The sequence below is a fragment of the Psammomys obesus genome, unplaced genomic scaffold (genome assembly GCF_907164565.1).
Source record: "Psammomys obesus unplaced genomic scaffold, mPsaObe1.curated_primary_1811, whole genome shotgun sequence".
In the NCBI taxonomy this organism is placed as follows: domain Eukaryota; kingdom Metazoa; phylum Chordata; class Mammalia; order Rodentia; family Muridae; genus Psammomys; species Psammomys obesus.
In genome coordinates this window covers 16742093-16758272 of record NW_026591598.1, presented here as the reverse complement: position 1 = coordinate 16758272, position 16180 = coordinate 16742093, and the positions used below count along the sequence as shown (strand labels likewise).

The window sequence follows — 16180 nt, the reverse complement described above, 5'->3', positions numbered from 1 at the left end:
TCAGATCTGTCACAGGAATGTCCCATCCTGGTACCAATTTCTGTTTAGTCAGTGTTTCTACTGCTGTGATGTAATATCATGACCAAAAACAACTTGGAGAAGAAACTGTTTATTTCACCCACAGTTCCTGTATCACAGTTCATTATGGAAAGCAGGTAAGGCAGAAACTCAAATGCAGCAAAAACCTGGAGACAGGAACTGACGCAGAGGCCATGGAAGGGTGCTGCTTACTAGCTTGCTCAGCCTGCTTCCTTATGCGACCCAGGACCACCAGCCCAGGGATGGCACCACTCACAACAGGCTGGGCCCTCCCCCATCAATCACTAATTAAGAAAATGACCTACAGGCTTGCCTACAGCCCAATCTCATAGAGGCATTTTCTCAATTCAGGCTCCCTCCTCTCAGATGACTCCAGCTTGTGACATAGAACTAGCCAGCGCGCACACCTGGCCAGTATTACTTTTGCCTCCTTAAGGTGCCATGTGTGTGTCTGTCTCTACCTGGAAAGGGAGGCCCTGGAACACACATCAGGACGTGCCAGCCAACCATGGCCCACTCCAAGGCGAGAGAGGCTGGATTCAGGGCGATTTTCCTATTTTCCTTCTGTGTTTCTGTTTTGTGAATTATCAATAGTGAGCAACCTGATGTGGGTGCTGGGAACCAAGCTTGGGCCCTCTGGAAGCGCAGCAAGTGTTCTTAGCTGCTGAGCTGTTTCTCTAGGCTTCTAGTTATGTTTCACAAAATGTTTTCAGAATAAAATGATCTGAAGGGACCTCACTGAATGTTCATGATGTTAGTCTCTTGGCCAAGGGACTAGAGGTTCCTGGGTTTTATTTTTCTTTCATATTCTGTCCTGAGTTTATTGATATTATTATAATAAAGAGAGATAAATCAATTAACTTAAAATTACACTGTGTGAGTGTGAGTGTGTGTGTGTGTGTGTGTGTGTGTGTGTGTGAGCCACAGTGCACATGTGGAAGTCTGAGAACAATTGGTGGATTATGGCTCTCTCCTGCTAATTAGGAGGCACAGAATCAAACTCAGATCCTCAAGCTTGGCAGTAGGCTCCTTTACCTGCTGATCCACATCCCTGGACCAGAAAAAGATCAGTCCTGGGCTGGGCATGGTGACGAACACCATGTAATCCCAGCACTCAGGGAGGCAGAGGCAGGTGGGTCTCTTGAATTCAAGGCCAGCCTGGTCTACAAGGCAAGTCCAGGACAGCCAAGATTATACAGAGAAACCCTGTCTCGAAAAACCAAACCAAACCAAACCAAACCAAACCAAACCAAACCAAACCAAACCAACCAAACAAAAAAAAGCAGTTCTATTACTTTCTCCTTGGAAGGGGGGTGTTTTTGGTTAGAACACCGGCTCCATGTGGCCCAACTAAATAGAGCCTAGGCCATTGAAATGTTCAATTGCTTGACCAACAGGTCCTGTTAGTAACAAAACAGATGGGCCAGTAAAACAGACAGAGTTGATCTTAGCCACATACAGTGTGGAGATGGAGGAGACTGTGGTTCCAGCGCTGGGTTATGTGATCTGTTAGGTTGTTCCCTATCCTCTATCTGTGGTGGCATCTCTGGACGAGGGGAGGTGATGCCACTTGGTGTGCACCGGTTCAGGGAGCCTCCATCTCTTGCTACAGCACCCAGCCCAAAGCTAACTCAAGTGTGTGTAAGGAGACACTGATGCTAGGAAGCCCTCTGTGTCCTGAGTATCCCAGCAGCACCAGGGGCAAGAGGTCATGATGGAGGGAGTAGCCGCCATTTCCTAGAGCCTCCTGGAGAATGTGTCCCTTTCCAGGTACTGTAAAGACATTCAGGGACTTCAAGCAAGGTCCATGTTTGATCTAGAAGAACACCATCTGCCAGGGTAACAACTTTTACAGCCTGAGAGCCACCACACCCACAGTGAGGCTGTGTGTCCAGACTCGTGACGGACAGGGTTGGTCCTGGAAAGACCTCATTCTGATCCAAGATAATTGTAACTTTTAGCCAGCCAAGCACATTATCTTCCACTACAGAAAATGCTGGTCAAGTGACTTCTGTCGCTGGTGGGACTGACAGCCAGTCATTCCGTAAGAGCAGCCCTAGGCCCTGTGAGCCCAAGTGCTGAGCGCCCAGTGGGCACTTGTTGAATGTACTTGGTGCCAACCAAATGCCAGCCAGTGTAATGTCTCCCTAGAGGAAAAGAAAACTCTCAGAGCCAGCACGGAAAAGGACATCAAACATGGTCAATGTCATGTTCTGAATCACCCAAACACTGCATGACCCAGGCCTTCATAAGATCCCATACAAGAAGGAACTTTTGTTTTTCCAGCTTTTCTCTCCTCTGGAGCAGTCTGTGAAAGCTAAGGTCAGATATGAGAGGTGTGTGCGTGTGTCTCTGTGTATGTACATGTGTGTCTGTGTCTCTCTGTGTGTGCATGTGTGTTTCTGTGTCTGTGCATGTGTGTCTCTGTATGTGTGTGTGCATGCATGTCTGTGTGTATGTCTACATGTGTGTGCATGTGTGTCTATGACTGTACGCATATGTGTCTCTGTATCTCTGTGTGTACGCTCATGTACACAGGAGGAGGTGTTTTCTCTCTTTTGTTCTGATCATGAGTGAATTTTTAGATGCTTCTATAGTGCTACCAGATGATTAATAGAGAGATGGTTACAATGTCTAGGGAGGGCTAGAAACTCTGAGCACAGGGCCAAGAAAGTCCATCCCAACACAGAACCACAGTGGCCTCTTTAAACTATAAACCTTTAAGAGTATAACTGAGGCATTGGAGAGATGGCTCAGTAGTTAAGAGCACGGAGTGTTCTTCCTGAGGACCAGAGTTTAAATCACAGCATGGCAGCTTACAACTGTTTATAACTCCAAAGTCTGACACCCTCATACAAACACACAGACACGCAGGCAAAACACCAGAGCACACAAAATAAAAATATGTAAATTTGAAAAAAGTTTTAATTACTAAAGAGTATAATTGAAAGTTCTCTCTCTGTTTCTCTCTCACACACACATAGACACAGACACAGACAGATAAGTAAGCATAAGCTGCTTTTAGTAGCAAGGATTCTAGATCCTCCTAATTGTTGCCTACCTCATTCACTCTATACCTCTACCTCAAAGTCTAACTGGAAGCTAGAGATAAATGAGATGGGAGATCTCCATAGCAACACTTGCAACCCAGAAGAACCCAGAGGGTCTGGGACAACTACTTTATATAGCAGAAGGAGAAGATGTTGAGCCTGGAAGGAAAGGTACTATGGTCCCTGCTCCAGCAGCTTGGAGGGTGGGCAGGAAGGGAGGATGGGTGTAGGGCAGGCTCAGCGGTCTGTGTCCACAGTTGCTGTTGCTCCCTTCCTTCCTGCTGGGGCCCTGGCACACCCACCCATAGTCCTCACAGGGTCACAGACGAGCCTCCTCACCAGTCCCCCGTGGCACTTATCGCCATCCATCGCACTTCGTGAAGACAACAGTGTCCTGCTGCCCAAGCCACACTGCCCTCCCCTGCTCCAAAGCTCTGGAAGAAGTCTTTCCCACCCAGCCAAGGCCTTCACAGAGGTGACAGGGCCATAGGTAATCCCATCCTAAGGCCCTGCTAACACCCCCCTTTCCCCTGCTTCTTTCCTTCTCCCTCACTCTGCTGCTGCCACACTGCCCTGCTGTTCCTAGGTCCCCCACACTTAGCGGGACCATGGCCTTTACACTCTCTGTCCCTTCACTGAAATGCTCTTTTCCCAAGATGACCATGAGGGCTGAGGGCTGGGAGTGGCAACTGACTCCCTCACTGAAGCCACTCTGCCTCCAGCCCTAACTTCCGCAGTTCGTTTGGTCTGGGACCCCATGTCCAAATGGGGCCCTTTATATATGACAAACCATGCCAGCGACATCACTGAAGTTCCCTGGGGCAGACTGTCATGACCTATTCTGCTCCACAGCGGCCTTGTGGGGAAGATACCATCCCTATCCCCACCTGAGCTGAGGAAGCCAATGTCACCAAAAGTGGAGGTCACATCACCAGCGTGCAGCAGCCCCACCATGCACCCTAGGCTGGTGTGTCTGCAGATCCTAAGCTCTGCGACCGGGTGTTTGTCTAGCACACACTAGGGCTCCCAGCACTGGCAAAATACAAGAAGATAAAACCAAATAAAAAAAGAACCCCAAGCAATTTTCCCTCTGTTGTTTTACTAAGTGGATCCAGCTGACACCGGCCTTCCTGGGTTTGTAGAGCTAATGCTGGGCCCTGAGTCATACTTCTTCCAATGTAATAATGTCCTTGTGTCCCTGTATCTCTACCCCGGTATCCTATGTCCCCATGAGAGCTCTAGGATCACACCAGTCCCCTCACCCCAGTGCTGGGTAACTCTTCTGTCCTGATTTGTTTGCTCAAGATGGTGTCTGACAACAAAGTGGCACTCTGGTTATGTTGCTTGAGGTACCCTGTGATAGCATGTGGCACAGATGGAGCTGAATGAATGAATGAATGAATAAATGAACGCCTCTCTCTACAAGTGAGAAATGACTTCAGTGTATCTTTGCCAGAGGCAATGAGTTTTGTTTTTAGAGGCAGAGTTTCTCTGTGCAGCCTTGGCTGTCCTGGAACTCACTCTGTAGACCAGGCTGGCCTCGAACTCACAGAGATCCACCTGCCTCTGCCTCCTGAGTGCTGGGATTAAAGGCGTGCACCACCACTGCCCATCAGCAATGAGTTTTGCATACAGCTGAGAGAGGCTGTGTCTGCAGGTAGCTTTCATTACTGAAAGCAAGTAGCCTCCGGCGGGATCCTAGAAGTCCTGGGCTGGCTGGCATGAGTGGGCCGGCCACAAGAGTTTGTTTCCACCTGGGCTTAACCTCTCACCCAGGTCCCATGACTGGTGTGGCCTGGGCGTCTGGAATGCAGAGCTGGGCTGGGTAAGATCTGATGAGTGAGATGTTTATCAGGGGGTGAGGTAGGGAGGAGGTGAGGTAGAGAACCATTGATGAAGCCCTTCTGAGGTGCCCCGGAGGCTAGAGCAGGCATGGGTGAAGGACCTCAGAGTCCACGACACAGGATTTTGTTCTTTACCCTAAGAAAACAGGAGCCAGGCGGGGTTGAGGAGAGAGTAACACCATGGCAGAGGCCCAGCTGCCAGGAGGGGGGAGGACACATGCAAAGGAGACCGAATTCTGCTTGCTGTAACACGCTCTGCTGCTGTCCACTCCTCTGCACCCCTTGGCTATACTGAATGTAGTTCAGAGCCCCAGGGGTCTCCATTGAGAGAGCACTTGTCCAGCACACACAAAGCACTGTGTCCCGTTTTCAGCATCACATAGCTAGGCCTGAAGACACACGCATCTTATCCCAGCACTCAGGAGGTGGAGGCAGGAGGATCAGAAGATCTAGGTGGTAATCCTTGGCTACAGAGTATGTTTAAGGCTAGCCTGGGCTACATGAGACTTTGTCTCAAAACAGCCAACCTCCTGCCCCCCCCCCCAAAAAAAAAAAAAAAAAAAAAACCTCACAAAAACTACTGAAAGCCTATGAGAGGACTATTAACTGCCTAATGTAATGACCATCTTCAGATCCCACAGCGGCCAGGCCAGGCTCTGGTCTAGCCTTCCCAGTCCCATGGTATCCAGGTTCAGGCTGAGCCACAGGAACCGATACCCAACAGCTGTGACCTCCTGGCCACATTGAAGCCTGGGCCTACAAAGGTTCGAAGGTTGCCAGACATCACCCTGCTCTGCTTCTTCAGTCCTCTGTTTAGCTTGCAGACAGATACTCTGTAAACGAAGCCAAGGTGTTCCTGAGAGGTCAGGGCTTGCTGGGGGGCCCTCAAGAAGCTGAGGACCACAGCCTGACTGTCCGACCTGGTGTGAGCCTGTAGGAGTGCACACACCGGAAATCGAGAGTGCGAGGTGGGCATTACGTTTCCAGCCCAGAGGGAGTCTCAGCCTCTTCACCTGGAATTCAGCTCTGCTTCTAAGGTTTCTCTACTGAGAGCAAGAACACGTTATCAAGTCACTAGACCTCTGAAGAAATGCATCTTTGCCTGTCTGAGGGCAGCTCAGTGGTAGAGAACACATGAGGGCCTGAGTTTGGTCCCCAAAGCAATTTTTTTTTTCATTTTTGTTTTCAAGATAGGGTTTCTCTGTGTGGCCCTGGCTGTCCTGGAACTTGCTCTGTAGACCAGGCTGGCCTCACACAGAGATCCACCTGCTTCTGCCTCCTGAATGCTGGGATTAAAGGTGTATGCCACCACTGCCCATTTTTAATTTACTTTTTTTTTTTTTTATCTACATAGCCCTGGCTGTCTTGGAACCCCCTATGTAGACCGGGCCAGTCCCAAACTCACAGTTTGAGCTTAAATCCTGAATGCCAGGATTAAAGGCATTTGCCACCATGCCTGGCTTTATATTTACTTTTGATTTGGCAAAGACCCTTTGTACAGTGCTTTCGAATTCCAGAAGGATATTTAGTACCAGGAGGAATTATGATCCCCTTGTGTTATAAGGAAATGGAGGTCATTACCAGGGAGACACCCAAGGTAACACAGAGAGGAAGTGGCAGTGCCAGGCTTTGCCAGGCTCCTGGGTTCATTGAGGGCATCTCTTAGGTCCGTCGGACTCTGCTCACTGATCTATTCCCCAGATCTTGGCAGAATGGGAAAACCAGGCTGGGAGAAGCATCTTCGGTGAGGCCCAGAGGTTCAGAAAGTTTGGCACTGTTCTAACTATGAGGAAGGGGCCCTGGGACCCTGCCTTCTCCACATACTGAGTAGTTAGGAGGATTTTGGTGGTGTTGCCTCTCTGCCCAGTCTCCAGCTGATTCACCCTCTGCAGAGTACGCCTGAGGGATGACTGTTTCCTGCTGTGTCTTCAGAGCCTAACCAGTGTACACACTGACACACAGCAGGTGCTCAATAGATACACAGTGAGCGTTTGAAGGCCTGGGAAGCCTCATAGATGTTCCCTCCTACTTCAAGGCAGGAGGGGCCTCTGGATTAAACCTGCAGATAGAGCTGCTTCTACTCTGGGTCACCCGGGGGAAAGGCAAGGACGACAACGGCAAGGAGGCCAACTCTGAACCTAACACTGGGTCAAACAAGCTCACCGTTGTTTTCCTCTTTGCTCTGATGGCCTGGTCCTGGCCAAAATCACCCCATTGTTCCCAGCCTCAGTTTTCCCAGCTGTAAAATCTGCGCCCGCGTCAGTTGCGTCATTATCGGGGAATCTCGGGGAAAATTTTCCCATTCTGTAAATACCAACAGCTAGGCGAGAAGCCACGCCCCTATCACAGCAGGAAGGGGCCGGGCCTTTCCCGGGCTCAGGGGCTTCCCAGGCCTCCGGGAATTGAGTCTGGAGACCCAGAGGGTGGGAGCGGGAACCTGGAACGCCCTGTTCGCAAGGGGCGTCCAGTGACCCTGAGTGACCTTGGGTAAGACCCTTTCTTCCCTTCCAGCCCAGCCACTCATCTTTCAGGGGAGTGGTTTGGTGCCCTGGACTGTGCTGGCAGGCAGGGCCCGCCGGCGTGCTCCGCAGGCGTCAGTGTCCCCTCCAGCCGCCCAGCTGAGGGCACTGCGGGCTCCGAAATCGCAGCGGCCGCGGTCTGGGGACGCTGCTGGTTCCCTGCAGGCAGGCTTACCTGGAGAAGGCCGCGGCCGGTGGGACGACGACCGGGATCCTGGCGGCCCCGCTGCTCCCGGCCTGGCGCTCCCCGCCCGTCCTCGCCGCCCTACACCGGCCCCGGCCGGTCCCGCCTGCGCAGCCCCAGAGCCCCGGCCTTCCGGCCTGGGTCGGGCGCCTCGCCACCTGAGCCACCAAAGCCACCACCGGCCTCGGGAAGGGACCCACGGATCTGCAGCCCAGGAAATGAGAGCACGGGGCGCAGGAGGGCTCTGCAGAAAGTGCTCGCCAGGGGCTCGGGTGGTAGGAGGGGAGTGAGTCCAGACACTTGGAGGGGAAGCTTCAAAACTAGGCCGCCACACTTTGAAAGAGGCTGTCCCAGAAGCAGCCTCCCCCTCCTGGGTACACTACTCTGTGAAGTTTGCAACATCCACGCCTTCTGATTGTTCTTTCACTTTCTCTAATGCTCACCAGTCTTTGCATCCGAGGCTCTTAGATCCCGGAGACCTCCGATTTGGGGTTCCATTCCTGTGAAACTTCCTAACCACCGCTCAGCTTTAAACATTGAACAAATATTTGAGCTCCTACTGTGTGCCAGGTCCTGTTCCCAGGCCATGGATTGGCACACCAGGCTTTCCGCCCCATAATATTTTAATCGTAGTAACAATCATAGATTGGTTTTCTCTTTTGCCAATTAACCAATGCGTATCCCGCACAAAGAACTTAAAAGCCTCAGGAATGGAGGTCTCCATTGCCTCATCCGCTGCTGTGTGCCCAGCCTCAGGGTTGGTGGCGCAGCACTTGGGAGATGGCTCTTGTTGCCCCGGCAACCTATGAATTTTCATCACACCTAGTCTACAGGCGAGGAAGTAGGCAGCCATCCTGTTCAGGGATGGAACATGAGTCACCATGACCTCTAATGTCGTTGCTCTTTCTCCTGGAGAAGACAGGCTGAAGTTGGAAGTGGGGAAAATGTACACAAGCCGACTGGTCAGACGTGTGGCATTCCAGAAGCCGGTGACTCAGGATCCTATTGGAATGCGGCGGGCCTCCGTCACCTGATCTCCCTATCGGCCAGTCGGGACGAAAAACAGCGAGAGGGTTCTTGTAGGGCAGAAGGATCAGTTGAGGAGGACTGAAGGGTTCTAGCTGAGATTCTGGGCATCACTAAGGAGGGGCAATAACAATAACTATGCCAAAGTGGCACCCCTGCCCCCCAATAAACCAGGAATTTTAAAAGATCCTATTGTTGGCTCTGAAGAATGCAGCACAGGAGTGGCCAGAGGCCACCAATTAAGAAGAGATTCCAGGCCTAAGTAGCTGGCCTCAACCTGAGCTGATTTCTTCTCAGCCTTTCAGGTGTGGGACAACTGCCTTTCCTATTTCCAAGTAAGGTGATTTGGTAAATTCTTGATATAAAGAAAATAAATAAATGTAATTCTGAAAGTAAAAAACAAAAAAACCAACTAGGATAATTTGCTAATGGAGAAAGGAATAACAATAGATAAATGAAATCAATGTGGAAAATAATTTTAAGTTATACTCAATATAAAGTGCTGTCCTAGATTGGGTTTTAGGACAGTAAAGACATAACTGGTCAGTGGATCAGTTGGCCTATGCTTTCGTCAATAGCCACATATCAATACTGATTTTTTAAAAAAAATGCTGACAAACGTATCAGTGTTAGGATTGGAAATTAGGGCGAAGGGCACATGAATTCTTGCTAAGAACTCTGTACTGTCTCTTCAACTTTCCTGTCAATCTAAAACTCTTCGAACACACAACGTTTGCTAAGTAACAGGAAGATTGAGTCCTTAGTGTAGTTACAGGTCACCTCTGAGTGAGGCCCTGCTTTGCCTTTGTTTAAAAAGATTATCAGGGCCCGATGGTGAAGGGCTGAAATCACAGCTACATGTTTGGTGTGGGGCGGTGCTGAGGCTGAGGCAGGGGGATCACAGGCCTAAGGTCTTCCTGGCCTTTACTATGAGTCAGAGGTCATCCTAAGTAATTTAGTGAGGCCATGTCTCCAAAATAAACAGGTGAGAAGGAGGGCCACAGTTCAGTAAGCTCAGTGGCTGGCCAGGTTCTGTCCCTCAGTATCCATAAGAAAGGAGTGTTCCTGGCTGCTGGGTTGCCTTTTTAGAATGTGAGGGCAGCAAACTGCTTCTCCATGGAAAAGAACTGAGGGATATGGTGTGGTGTTCTCTGTGTACTGCTTGAGGCCTTTTAACATGTGTTCACATACTGGCTAAAATGTATTGTGTATGGCCAGTATATGTGTCTCAGACATTAAAAAATGTATCAGATTAAGGGACAAATGTCAAGGATTCGCTTCTCTATTAGAGGTTGGACCCAGGCTCTGAAGCAAATGCTGGACGACTGAGGTATAGCTCCATCCCTCTTTTTAGGTCAAAGTTGGATATCAGGTATCTTGCTCTGTCATCTTTCACCTGTTTCTTTAAAGGCTGGGTCTCTCAGTGAACCTAGAGCCGCCCTCCCATTCCCAAGGGGACAGGTACATTCTGTGACTTCCTTCAATGTGGGCCAGAGCCTGGCCCTGAGCCTAGGGCCTCTTCTCTGGTTCCATCCACTCACATGCCTTTGTAGCACTGTCTGGCCTCAGCTACAAGTTTTCAGGTTCCAGGTGATGGTTGGGACCATGTCAGCTGCAAAGGGCCTGAGGTCGGTAGTGTTAGAACATCTTTGCCCAGGGATCCCAGAGATATCTTGGCTGAGGCCCACCCTAAGCCAGGAAGAGTGACAACAGGGGGCCTGTGGGTAGAGGTCCCAGGCCCAGGCTCAGGACAGTAATCATTTAATCAGATGAGGACTGTCTCTGAGGCTTGGGATTCCATTACTCCCACCTGCAGGCTTCCCAGCAAGGAAGGGCTGGAGTGAGGTATTCAGAGGCTCATACAGATTTATCATTCTTTCTTCTGAAACCTGCTGATTCTGGATCTCACGGTTCCAGTAGTTCATCTCAGATTTTCTATGACACTTCTCCCAAGCCCATAGGTGGTGAACCCACAGTTTCTAGGTTCCTTCTGTATATGAAGGAGGTGTCACGTTGAGACAAAACTCTGGGCTAGTTCCTAAACTCTCCGGCATAGACTGGCCGTGCAACCTCAAGCAGCGTCTTTCTGATCTCAGTGTCCTTCTCTGCATGAGAGGGAACACAGTGGTTGAGCTTTACAAGGCTGTCAGAAAGGCAAAACTTGTCTGATAGGGGAAACGCCTGCTTAGCTTATGGCTACTGGGCAAACACGTTCCCACCAAATGGCAACAAATGGTATATCCTTGACCAACTGAAGACTTGGGAGGAGGTGGTGGATTTTGCTTCCAGGAAGTTGGAGGCTTAGGTGGAGAGACAACGTTCTTTTGCGGTCTGACTGGCAGCTGTCCCAAACTTCTCACACCCAAGGTCAATGGGGGAGATGCTTGAAGGCCCTCTCCACCTGTTCTGCCTCTGAGAAGGGGTGTTCTTCAGGCCCATACTGGCTGGCTGTAAGAGCCTGAGTTTATGCACACCCCCAACACTCTCTTTTTGCCCTGGGAATTGCCTGACCTTCTAAGAAAAATAAGGCACTGTGGTTTTTAGGGCAGTGTACACACATTTTTGTTTGCTTGGGTATTTATTTCTTTTGTGGTGTCCAGGATGGAGGGAACTTAGGGCTTCACACATTCCAGGAAACACACTTTACCACTGAGCTCCACCGTCAGCCTGCCACCCAGTGAGACAGGAGGAGCCCTTGTTGTGGTCTCCTAGCAGGCATTCAGAAGGATGTGACCAAAACACTGGCCTGTGGCTGGAGCCATGCCCTGAGCAGTTGGATATCCAGGGTGTTTTAGGACTGGTTGAGTCAGAGTTCCTCAGCCTGGGGAAAGGGAAGCTGAGAGCCAAAGCCCTTGCTCAACAGCATGTGACCACTGACCAGGGCCGAGCAGCCAGTACCCGGTGGCAGAGCCCTGTCATCATTCCTGACAAAGGTTCTGTCACCGTGAACTGTGTCCTCCCTACCTGTTATTCTCCTACCTCAGGAACTCAGGAAATGGGGTGACTGGGAAAGGACCGTGCAAGGGGCCTGGGAAAGTCCCTCCAGAGTCTTAAGTCTGACCATGGGGACTTTTTAAACTGTGCCTCAAGCTCCCAAGCTGGGCACCTTTCCCTGCCACCTCCACCTTGGCTGAGCTCTGAACCCAGAACCCACCAGAGCTCATTTTTGAGGGCAGATGCCTGCCTGCAAGAAGGAGCCCAAATGGCCTTGAAGAGACGACCCAGGGACCTTTCTAGTGGCTCTCACTCTGAGGCTGAGGTGGGGGTGTCACTTCGGAGGACCGTTGCATTTATGAGATATTTTATCTTTATGACAAAGTAGCAAACAGGACAGCAGATGTGATAAGAAGGGTGGCACCAACTGGAACGCTTTCATTGCTTTCATTCCGTCGTGTGGGTCTGGGAGTCTGATAGAGAGCTGGATCCATTTCGTGTGTGTATGTATGTATGTGTGTGTGTTTGTTCATCCTTATAACCCTGAGATTCTCTTAGTCAAGGCCTCGTGGTACACAACTGGTGATCTCAGAGTGGAGTCTGGGGACAATTCCAGGACTCACTGTCTCCATACCTCCCTGTCTCTGTCTCCCTTCCCACCGGTACAGGCACAACTCCATGCATCCTCCCACCCTGGGACAGACCCTGTGGGGAACCCTGAAGAGACTTTTGGAGTTGTGGGTTTGGGATAGCTGAAGCAAGCAACACAGAAGAAAGCCTGCCAGTGTTTTCATGGACTCTGGCATCCCAGCAGGGAAAATGCACAATGGCTAGAAATGGCCACAAACTTCCCGGCAAGCAAAACATCAAAACCCAGACAAGAAAATGAAGCCAGCTACACAGATTACAAAAGAACCCTGGTTCTATTTGCTTTGTAGTAAGGTCAGTGTCCCATTATGTCCACACAGTGATATATACAAATGCCAGGAGTTCTGGAAGGACAGGGACCCCTCCACTCTCAAAGTCACTCATTCAGGGGGGGAACTCTCCTTCCTTTCCCCTTAAAAGCTTAGCTGTGCTACACAAGGGCAGGCAGGTGCAAAACCATTGTTCCAGCACAGAGTCCTTGATCCAACACGGCCAGTCTGACTTTGGCATGCAAGTCCAGTTTGTATGTGATTTTTTTGAAAGGAGGCTCCTAGCCCCTTACCCTCATGGGTTGTGAGATCTGGGGGAGAGGAGAGCCATGGCAACGTCAGGGCCTGTAGAGATCCAGAGCTCTCAGGCAATAGAAGCGATCTGGGTTTGCTTTTGCTCTCTGCAGAACAGAGTCCTGGGGCAAGTCCAGTTGCTGCTCTGGCTCTGGGGGTGGCAGCAGAATAGGGTAGACATCAGCAGCGCCAGGGCGATGACAAAGGCCAGCACCCAACGGATGACACCTGGGTAGATGAAAGGCAGGATGAGGATGATGAGGAACGCCAACAGGAGCAGGTGCACAGCCAGGCGCCGGGCAGCTACGCGGTTGACACTCACTGTGTCCTGCTCATCTTCTGTACAGCTGGCTGGCCGAGCTGCTGAGGTGGCAGAACCCACCAGCCCCTGGGGACAGAGGCGCACCTCTGGGCACGGCAGGGCCAGCCGTCCCACCATCGCCTCCTGGTCTCGAAGGCTGCAGATGAGGCCTCCTGGGACGGCAGTGACCTTTCGGCACAGTGGGCAGGGGATGGACCAGGTGTCTTCCTGCACGTAGAGCAGAAGCTTCAAGCATACGGCACAGAAGGTGTGCTGACAGCTCAGCAGCTTGGGGGAACGGGCACAGTTGTAGGGCTCTCGGCACACCAAGCATTCCAGGTCGCCCTCCATGGAGATGCTGAGACGCCCAGGGGGCCCCAAGGCAATGATGGTGGTTGTGGTCGTGGCACCTGCTGGGATAGGCTGTGGAGCCTCAGTGCAGGACATTCTGGGCACCGAGTTGGTGGGATGAGGCTGTTCCGAGCAGGGGCATCCGCAAGGAGTGTCCGCCGGTGCTGCCAGGACTTGCACGGGTTCTGGTCCTATGGGGACACTGTCAGCCTCCTTTCTGCTCTCTCCAGGTACCTGCTGACAGCGGATGTCTGGCATCTTCCTCTCTTGCTCTCCCAGCTTGTTTCTCGGCTTATGCTGTCCCTCCCGTTGTTATTATTTCTTTACTCGAAACCCAGGGTTAATCAGTAACTTAGGGACCTGCTGGAGACTTTGAATTACCTGATAGAAGGGCCAGAGGGGGTGGAGTCTCATGAATCAGGACTTTCCTGTTGGGGCCGTCCGTGCCTGGAGAGTGTCTACGTGCTAAGCAACTAAGAGGGCGGTGTGATGACAGAGGTCCCTCCAGAGCTCTGGAGTGCACCAGCGACCCCCCATCAAGTCCGCTGGTCAGGGCAGATGAGGGGACTCCCCACAACCTTTAAAAAGTGTGTGTGTCAGTATACACATGTGAGAGATGTGTACATGCCATGGCACACTCGTGGAGGTCAAAGGGCTTGTGAGAGCTGATCCTCTCCTTCCACTGTGTGGGTTCTAGGGATAGAACTGGGGTCCTCAGGGCTGCTGGCAGGTGCCTTTACTTGCTGAGCCATCTCACCATCCTTTAAAGATTCAACATGTCAGGCTTCAGGGCACAGAGAGGTAGATGTATTTGGCTTGGATGAGGTCTAAACAGCTGGAAAGGTCACCAGCGTCCACGTGATCCTGATGAATATGACTGGAAACACCGCTTTGAGAACGGCCTCCGGGGGTGGGTTTCTGACCAGACCTTCTGGGTTTCAGAATCAATGCCAGGATGAGAGGGAGGGAAGAGTGTTTGTGCCTTGAAAACATGGGCAGATGGGTGGCATTATAAAAACGAGAGATGTGGTGGGAAAAGTGTTCGGAGCAGAGGAGAACAGGAAAGTCTGAACAGAAAAACACAAGTATCAAAGTGCCCATTGGCCCCTTCAGTTTTTTGTCACCCTGGGAGTCTGATTAGCAGCTTCTGGTCCCCAGACATCTCATCAGTGCATCACACGAGCAGACACCTTAAGTAAGGGCGCCGCTGGCTGTGTCCTTGGGAAGCATGAGCATAAGCTGCTGTTAATTTGAACCTCCTCACAGCAATCTCTCCGGCCTGGGTCCTCATCTGTGGTCTCCTGGAATTTCAGCTCTATAAGGAAGGTCTGGGTACAGGGGCAGGGTGTTGGCTTGCTGGCGGCCTGCCAAGGGGCCTACCACGGGGGCAGGACCCAGCTGTGTCCAAGGTCTGGTTCCCAGTCTCGTGGAACTCAGCCATGTCAATCAGCACAGATTCGATTGGCCTCTCGGCAGCTGGCTTGAGCCGGCAGGACTCACTCGGGATGGCAGATAGGACAGTGTGGCAGTTAGGAAGCTCTGTCGCCCCTTACCACGACTGGAATTCTGGTAGCTGGGATGGGTGTCCTTTCTCTCAAAAAATGCCCCCACAGTAAAGGCAGAGATGGCTGGTCAGGGGCCAGTGGTGGCTAACCCTTTGGATGAAGCCCTTCTTTCCACCACAGGGGCAGTGCTGCAGGCTCAGCCTCTGTGTGCGGAGCTCTCAACAGGCAGAGGTTTGTCTCCCCCTCAGGGCCTTCTCACTCTGAATCTCAGCCCCAATTTCCATTGTGTTCTGCCTTAGGCTGGGTTAGCAGGGATTTTTTTTTTTTTTCTACCATCTTTTCTACCAGGTTCATTCAAAGGCTCCTTGGCTCCAGCACTCAGTGTCTGTGCCCAGTATGTTTCCGGCTTCCTGACAGTGGCCTGTCTTCACTTCGGGTTATCGCTGCTGCCCCACAGTCCTCTTGTGTGGCTCTGTGGGGGACGGGAGTTGGGAGGCAATGGGGGGCACATCACGGGATTCAGGGTGGAGACCGGCTAATGACATGAAATTGATTTCCTTGCTTTAGCCTCATGTAATGAGCTTTTCTGTTTGCTGGGTCTAGGAAGGACTGAGAAGAGGAGGAATTTGTTCAGCCACATTGATTTGTTATGTAATAAATATATAATAAAATTAAAAATAAGAAAGATCAGCTGAACTGTAGAGGGACATGGGATGGCAGGAGCCTTCTCTTCCTCCTACCCACTCATGGGAAGTCAGATCACCAGAAGGTCACTAAAGGAGGAGCTAGGGGTGCAGCTCAGTTGACAGAGTGTTTGCCCAGCATGCATGAAGCCCTGGGTTCGATCTTCAGCAGAGCATAAAGCAGGCGTGGTGGTGGCACCTATAGTCGCAGCATTTGGAAGGTAGAGGCTGGAGGATCAGGAGTTAAGGCCATCCTTGCCACCTGGGCCACGTAAGATACATATTCTGTCTCAGAATATGAGGGACGGCAGAGACACAGCTCAGTGGGTAAAAGGGCTTGTCGTACAAGCCTGACATCCACCATCCCGTGTCCCTCTACGGTTCAGCTGATTTTTCTTATTTTCAATTTTGTTATATATTTATTACATACATGTAGACAATATATGCAGACAATTAGATATACAAACAGACAGACACATTTTTGGATGAAGCAGGTGGCCTTAACAATTGTTTAATTCTGTCTTGGGTTTTTA

At 51.0% G+C, this 16180-nt stretch overlaps 2 protein-coding genes across 4 annotated transcripts in view; both read right to left on the bottom strand.

Moving 5' to 3' along the window:
* Tmco4 (transmembrane and coiled-coil domains 4) overlaps positions 1–7778 on the bottom strand; it is a 75115-nt gene extending 67337 nt beyond the window's left edge. For all 3 annotated transcript variants that reach the window (XM_055611329.1, XM_055611328.1, XM_055611331.1), the window contains exon 1: positions 7628–7778. The gene's annotated coding sequence lies outside the window, so the exon portion shown is untranslated. The remainder of the gene's footprint in view (positions 1–7627) is intronic.
* A 4722-nt stretch (positions 7779–12500) lies between these two features.
* On the bottom strand, positions 12501–13744 carry Rnf186 (ring finger protein 186). The gene has a single exon (XM_055611326.1). It carries the CDS (start codon positions 13715–13717, stop codon positions 12878–12880), a length of 840 nt encoding a protein of 279 aa, XP_055467301.1. The 5' UTR covers positions 13718–13744; the 3' UTR covers positions 12501–12877.
* Between the last annotated feature and the right edge of the window lie 2436 nt (positions 13745–16180).

What these genes read in the sequence shown, in the direction of transcription:
- Rnf186 (XM_055611326.1), bottom strand. Translation starts at nt 13,717, where the DNA reads ATGCCAGACATCCGCTGTCAGCAGGTACCTGGAGAGAGCAGAAAGGAG.